The 7,278-nt window shown below is 45.0% G+C and overlaps 1 protein-coding gene across 3 annotated transcripts in view; it reads left to right on the plus strand.

The window, feature by feature from the left end:
- The first annotated feature begins 2,036 nt into the window (after positions 1–2,036).
- plekha1b (pleckstrin homology domain containing, family A (phosphoinositide binding specific) member 1b) overlaps positions 2,037–7,278 on the plus strand; it is a 15,820-nt gene continuing 10,578 nt past the window's right edge. For all 3 annotated transcript variants that reach the window (XM_053685108.1, XM_053685109.1, XM_053685110.1), the window contains exons 1-5: positions 2,037–2,185; positions 3,090–3,250; positions 4,243–4,299; positions 4,415–4,460; positions 5,280–5,377. In XM_053685108.1, the coding sequence (XP_053541083.1) occupies positions 3,110–3,250; positions 4,243–4,299; positions 4,415–4,460; positions 5,280–5,377 (342 nt within the window). In that variant the 5' untranslated portion in view covers positions 2,037–2,185; positions 3,090–3,109. The remainder of the gene's footprint in view (positions 2,186–3,089; positions 3,251–4,242; positions 4,300–4,414; positions 4,461–5,279; positions 5,378–7,278) is intronic.

Genomic DNA, 7,278 nt, shown 5'->3' on the forward strand with positions numbered 1-7,278 from the left:
CCGGTGTTTCAGCTCCTCACAGCCAGATTTACACTTTTTTTTTTTTTCCAGTCTGAAATTCTTTGCTTCTCCGGCACCTGCCTTTGGTTTTCGGTCATGTCGTGGACTTTCAGCACCTTCTCTGTCCACAGAGAGACGCTTTCCCATGAGAAACCTCCTGTGATCAAAAGACGTGGATCTAGATCCCCAATTTTCTATTGAACTTCTCATGAATAACAAACGTGTGTGTGTGATGGCTCGACAATACTTGGAGCACGCTCACTTTTTCCGTTCTGTTCAGTTCTGTTCTGAATTTCTCTCAGTGTCACTGGAATATTATTCGTAGGTGGACTTATCTTTTTTTTTACAGTGTTCTTTCCCTCAAGGTGACCGATGCCCTCACAGATATCATCATCACTCTCTCACGAGTCTCATTTCCTCACACATACTGGTTTTTCCCACATGCCGGGTCTGGTTCTACGTCCTTTTCCACCACAATTAATTGTATTTCATGTCTTTTTGTTTTGGTATTCTCTGCCACAGGTTGTGTGGAATGATTGCCTGAATCCTTGGACTCGTACATCAGTGTAACACAACTAAGGTGCAACCTGTAGCATTCTAAACGTTATTAACATACAGAAAGATGTCCGAGGTCAGCGTTTCAACATAGCTTTTATAATAACGGCTATTTATGTATTTATTTATTTATTACTGTATGGACATTGTGTGTGTGTGTGTGTGTGTATATATATATATATATATATATATATATATATATATATATATATATATATATATATATATATATATAACCACTAGAGGCCTGTAGTGAGCGTTTAGAGCTTTGAGAAATAAAACGTTTCTCAACATAGATTAAAAGTCTCAACGTGCATGACGGTTTGTTTCAGCATCACTTTAAAAAAAAAATAATAATAAAAAAAATGAAAACTCCTCTTCAACGCCGCCATTACGGCTCTGTGTTTTATCGCGTCTTCAGCGCTTCTTCGTTGGTGTTTTGTGTTTTGGCGGAACCGCTGCATTACCGCCACCTACCGAGCTGGAGTGAAGCGGAGACGTTGGGAACGCTACTACACTATTATTATTATTATTATTATTATTATTATTATTATTATTATTATTATTATATACAACAATGTAGCTATTAAAACCTACCGTTTTTATTTGTTTTGATACTGACTCTGTTCACACAAACCTCAAAACCATCCAGCGCCCCCTATCGGTACGGAGCGCTCACTCGCAGCACAGCTACCAGTCACTTATTTAAAAAAAAAAAAATACGTTATACAATAATACATAAAAGCATAATAATATCCTTTGTATTAATTTAAAATACGTTAAAATGTCGAAAATCTTTTTTAATGTATTGTATAGTGTAATAGTAGAAATGAATACATTAGCTACATACATACATACAACTGTGACTTCACATCCCAGTTCTAGACTAACACATCATAAATAAATCAAATAATAAACATGTCCTTGAGCAGGACCTTCTGTTGGTTGTTTTGGATTACAGTGTTTGCTAAACAGTAAGTGTATACGTGTAAATATACCGGTTCAATGTCCTCTCATCAACACTACAAGGTCTTTACTGCTGACAGAAACGAATTCATCTCATTTATTTATTTAAATCTTAAGTGTGTGTGCGTGTGAGAGAGAGACAGTGTGTAGTTTTATTCAGCTTACGTTTGTTACTTTCATTCCTAGTCTGTGTGTGTGTGTGTGTGTGTGTGTGTGTGTGTGTGTGTAGGGGAGATAATGTATGCACACAAAAAAAAAATGCACATAATCACGTCCTAGCCATCGAGCCAAACATGAGGTTCACTTAGAACAGACTTGAGAACGAGAGAGAGAGAATAAATACTTAAAATCAAAATAAAAAAGAAAGAAAGAAAAATAATTGTGTGTGTGTGTGTGTGTGTGTGTGTGTGTGTGTGTACGTGAAAAGAAACCGCGAAAAACAGTTGGGAATTGTGGTTGAAAACGAAAGCACTACGTTTCCCATGACGTTTTGCGCCGGCACTTCCGGCTCCGTGGCCCCGCCCCGCGCAGTGTGTGTGAGTGAGGTAGGCTGAAGGTAGCAGAGTCGGAAGTTGGTGTTGGAGATGGGGCTGAAAGTCGCGCAGAACCCCAGCGAGACTCGGCGCGGACGTGGAGCTGCTTTCCCCCCGGATTTATAAACTCTGTAAGTCCTCTCCGGAGTTGCTGAGTCACTCGGAGCGCTTTTACTGACTTTACTTTGAGTTTATCTGCGACTCGGAGCTTCTCTGTCATAGCAGAGCTAACGCTAAGCTCGCGCAGATTGTATTGTGTGTGTTTTCCTCCTTCAGCTCCTGGGTGTGCCCGTGTTCACACTGCACTCCTCAGAACCCGGGTTGAGGAGAATAAAACACGCCTGATCCTGTCCTCCAGCGGGTTTAGTTTAGGGGGAAGGTGGAGGATATCAGCGCGAAGCTGTGAGCTGGTGGGTCTCAGAGAGTTCCTGTTCAACAGAAGGTCCACACCGAGACTCAGACAGGCTCCTGGTCTCCAGGTGTCTCACCTGACTCTGGGTTCGAGATATTCCCGAGACACGTCAGCGGTGTGGCCCGCGATGACGTCACAGGGAGGGTTTCCCAGTGTAGAAGCAGGAGATGATGTTCCTCTAAAGCACCATCTCATCTCATCTCATGGCTCTCAACAGCGTCGTTCGTTATAACCGCAGGTCATATTCCGGACCGGACCGGACGTGGTGTTCCGTGGTTCTTAACGAATAACAGAATTTAGGAGGAGATCGCAGAGGATTAGAGTTCTTCTAAAGCAAAGATGCAGGACATGAATTGTGAATGGAGCGTTGTGTGTGTGTGTGTGTGTGTGTGTGTGTGTGTATAAATGGGAGGGTGGCTCTTTTCCCACATCTGCGGTTCTGGTTCCTGGTATTGTAATGGGAGAGCGAGTGTGAGAGCAGTGTGTGTTCTCAATACACAAGGACTCAGAGAGAGAGAGAGAGCTTGCTGATGCTGAAATGTCACGATTATTCTGTACTTCCCTTGTTCTTGATTGTGTGTGTGTGTGTGTGTGTGTGTGTGTGTGTGTGTGTGTGTGGTCAGTGTGATGCTCAGACCCAGCTATGCCTTACGTGGATCGGCAGAACCGCATCTGTGGCTTCCTGGACATCGAGGAAAATGAGAACAGCGGCAAGTTCCTGCGCCGCTACTTCATCCTGGACTCACTGGAGGGCAGTCTGGTGTGGTACATGGACAACCCGCAGGTACACACACACACACACACACACACACACACACACGCACACGCTGTCCTGAAGCACCTCAGAACTCGTTGTGGTGAAGATCTGTCTCTCAGACACTCTGTAAATCTAATCACTCCTCATCGCAGTCTAATTACAGATAAACACTGCAGAACCTGTCTGAGCTCTGAGGGTGTGTCAGATCTCACACACACACACACACACACACACACTGATCAGCAGGTAGGAAAGACTATATTTAGGAGAAGCTCCACGCTGGTCCATGGTGTGGTCAACTAACAGGAAGTCCAACTTTTACCGCACTTCCTCTACGGCGAGGGCGGAGTCACGTCCCGTCTGTAATTATTACCGACCCTTTCGTTTCCTGGAAGGAAGAAGAAAAGTAAGCAAGGAAACAAGGAGGTAATAAAAGCGAGGGAAGGAAGTATGTTCGGATTTAAAGAAGGAAGTTGGGAGGAAGAGGAAGTGTGAAGATAGGAGACAGGAAGTAGTCTGATAAGTATGGAAAGAGAGGAAGGGAAGAAATTGTGTGTAGATGAAATAAAGTAGGCCAGGAAGTAAGCGTAAAAAAGACAAGTGTAACGAGCGTGCTCGTGCTTCCTCTTCTTTCCCCTCGTATCCACCTCGTTTACACGAGACGTGCCACGCCCTAATTTAGCGAGCCAATGAAAGGAAAGGAGGAAAGTTCCGGGGGGTTCTAAAAAAAACCGCTTCTGTTTTTACGTGTTCTTTTCTGATTGATTAATGATCACAGCGCTAACGCACGTTAATGCGGCGAACCCCCCGTCGCACGCGCTTATCCTCCTTCCCTTTTTCTTTTATTGATGCTGAACTGAATAAATCACTCGGTCCTGTAGACATGCACTGGAACTACCCCCCACCCCCCCATCCGAGTTCTGCATTCTGATTGGAGATGCTGATTAATTCTCTAGAACAGCACTGGAGGTTTATATTAACGCGTTACGGTAGACGTTTTATGCTGTGTCTCTCCGCAGAACCTTCCAGAAGGAACCCCATGTGTCGGCTCCCTGAAGCTCACGTACATCTCCAAGGTGAACGCTCCTCCTCCTCCTCCTCCTCCTCCTCCTCCTCCTCCTCGTGATTTCTGAACGTCGATTAAAGCGTGAGTTATTAGCGGACCCTGTTTTAACTTTATTCCTGTTTTAGGTGAGCGATGCGACCAAACTGCGACCCAAAGCGGAGTTCTGCTTCGGTAAGACACTTTTATTACTTATCTCTCACACACACACACACACACACTTTCTCTCAGACTCTCACACAAGCTATTCCAGTCCCATTTCCCGCTCATTCTGTGTGTGTGTCTCTGTCAAATTCAATTCTCTTTCTCTCTCTGTCTGTGTCTCACTTTCTCTCTCTCTCACACACACACACACACACACACACACACACACACACACACACACACACTTTTATCCTCCACTTTGCTCTTTATCATATTTAATATAAAAGAAGACCTCCATTACAGGTCTGATCTCTGAGACAGGATTGAAGTAAATTGGTTTATCTTCAGTAAGAGCATTACGCCGCTCGGGAATCCGGAGCGTATCCCGGGAACGCCGGGTGTGAGTTGGGAATACGCCCCTGACGCTTCACACACACGGAGATCTCGGCATCGGATTCATAAGCAGCGCGGTGACCTCGCCGCGGTCTGCCGCTATTTTATCGCCGTGGTTTGCGGCGAGCGCTCCGGAGGGAACGTCCTGCTCTCAATGGCAGGAAGCAGTTACGTGACCTCATGCTGACCTTTTCCCTGGAGCTTGTGACTTCCACACAGGATGCTGAAGTTCAGATCTGAAACTCCTCAGGAGTTAGCATTTTATAGATCGGGTTTAATATTAACAAGATCAGACGCAAGGTGTAGCAGAATGCACCGTTCCGGCATTCCTCCAGCTCTTGCGGGGGGGGGGGGGGTGTACTACTGTAAACACTGCGTAACTCTGATTATACTTTTAGTGTATAATAACTAGCTGTGTCGCTCTCACACACATGCTTCTCGTCTCTTCCCCTCCAGTTATCAACGCTCCAATGAGGAAGTTCTACCTGCAGGCCAACGACAAGCAGGACCTGGTGGAGTGGGTGTCCGTGCTCAACAATGCCACCAAAATCACGGTGAGTGATTCATTTTGGTAATTGACTAGTATTGGATAGTGGTTCATAAAGGTGAGCGAATCATATCGGATAGTGGTTCATATAGGCGAACGAATCATATCAGTCAGGGACTCATATCGCTCAAGCACTCGTATCGGTCAGGGACTCGTATCGGTCAGGGACGCGTATCGGTGAGTGAATCATATTAGGGAGTGAATCGTATCGGTGAGTGAATCATATTAGGGAGTGAATCGTATAGTATGTTTTGTATTGGCAGGCGAATCGTATCAGTCAGGGAATCGTATCGATGAACAAATTGTACGAGAGAGTGGTTTATATAGGTGAGCGAATTGTATTGGTGAGCGAATCGTATCAGAGTGGTGTATATAGGCGAGCAGATCATATCAGAGAGTGTTTTATATAGCTGAGCGAATCGTATCGGTGAACAAATCGTATGAGAGAGTAGTTTTTTATAGGAGAGCGAATCGTTTCAGAGAGTGGTTTATGTAGTTGAGGGACTCGTATCGGTGAGGGATTCGTATAGTATGTTTTGTATCGGCAGGTGAATCGTATGGGCCAGTGATTGGCATCAGGGAAAGATGTTTCATATGGGCAAGGGAATCGTATCGGTCAGGGAATCGTATTAGGGAGTGAATCGTATAGTATGTTTTGTATTGGCAGGCGAATCGTATTGGTCAGGGAATCATATCGGTGAGTGAATCATATTATGGAGTGAATCGCATAATATGTTTTGTATTTGCAGGTGAGTCGTATTGGTCAAGGAATCATATCGGTGAGTGAATCATATTAGTGGAGTGAATTGTGTAGTATGTTTTGTATTGGCAGGCGAATTGTATTAGGGAGTGAATCATATAGTATGTTTTGTATTGGCAAGTGACTCATATGGGAGAGTGATTGGCAACAGGGAAAGATGTTTCATATCAGTGAGCGAAATGAACCGGCAGATGATTCATATGTGCTACTAAAACAGTAATAAGAGAATAAAAGAGGCACAGTGGAGTGAGGGTGAGTATAGAAGGGGTTGTGTGATGTAGGAGTATGGGGAGTGTGTGAGGGTGAGTTTAAGGGTAAGAGTGAGGGTGAGTATAGAAGGGGTTGTGTGATGTAGGAGTATGGGGAGTGTGTGAGGGTGAGTTTAAGGGTAGGGGTGAGGGTGAGTTTAAGGGTAAGAGTGAGGGTGAGTATAGAAGCGGTTGTGTGATGTAGGAGTATGGGGAGTGTGTGAGGGTGAGTTTAAGGGTAAGAGTGAGGGTGAGTTTAAGGGTAGGGGTGAGGGTGAGTATAGAAGCGGTTGTGTGATGTAGGAGTATGGGGAGTGTGTGAGGGTGAGTTTAAGGGTAGGGGTGAGGGTGAGTATAGAAGCGGTTGTGTGATGTAGGAGTATGGGGAGTGTGTGAGGGTGAGTTTAAGGGTAGGGGTGAGGGTGAGTATAGAAGCGGTTGTGTGATGTAGGAGTATGGGGAGTGTGTGAGGGTGAGTTTAAGGGTAAGAGTGAGGGTGAGTTTAAGGGTAAGAGTGAGGGTGAGTTTAAGGGTAGGGGTGAGGGTGAGTTTAAGGGTAGGGGTGAGGGTGAGTTTAAGGGTAAGAGTGAGGGTGATTATAGAAGCGGTTGTGTGATGTAGGAGTATGGGGAGTGTGTGAGGGTGAGTTTAAGGGTAAGAGTGAGGGTGAGTTTAAGGGTAAGAGTGAGGGTGAGTATAGAAGGGGTTGTGTGATGTAGGAGTATGGGGAGTGTGTGAGGGTGAGTTTAAGGGTAAGTGTGAGGGTGAGTTTAAGGGTAAGAGTGAGGGTGAGTATAGAAGCGGTTGTGTGATGTAGGAGTATGGGGAGTGTGTGAGGGTGAGTTTAAGGGTAAGTGTGAGGGTGAGTTTAAGGGTAAGAGTGAGGGTGAGTATAGAAGG

This window comes from Ictalurus punctatus, chromosome 13, assembly GCF_001660625.3.
Source record: "Ictalurus punctatus breed USDA103 chromosome 13, Coco_2.0, whole genome shotgun sequence".
Lineage (NCBI taxonomy): Eukaryota > Metazoa > Chordata > Actinopteri > Siluriformes > Ictaluridae > Ictalurus > Ictalurus punctatus.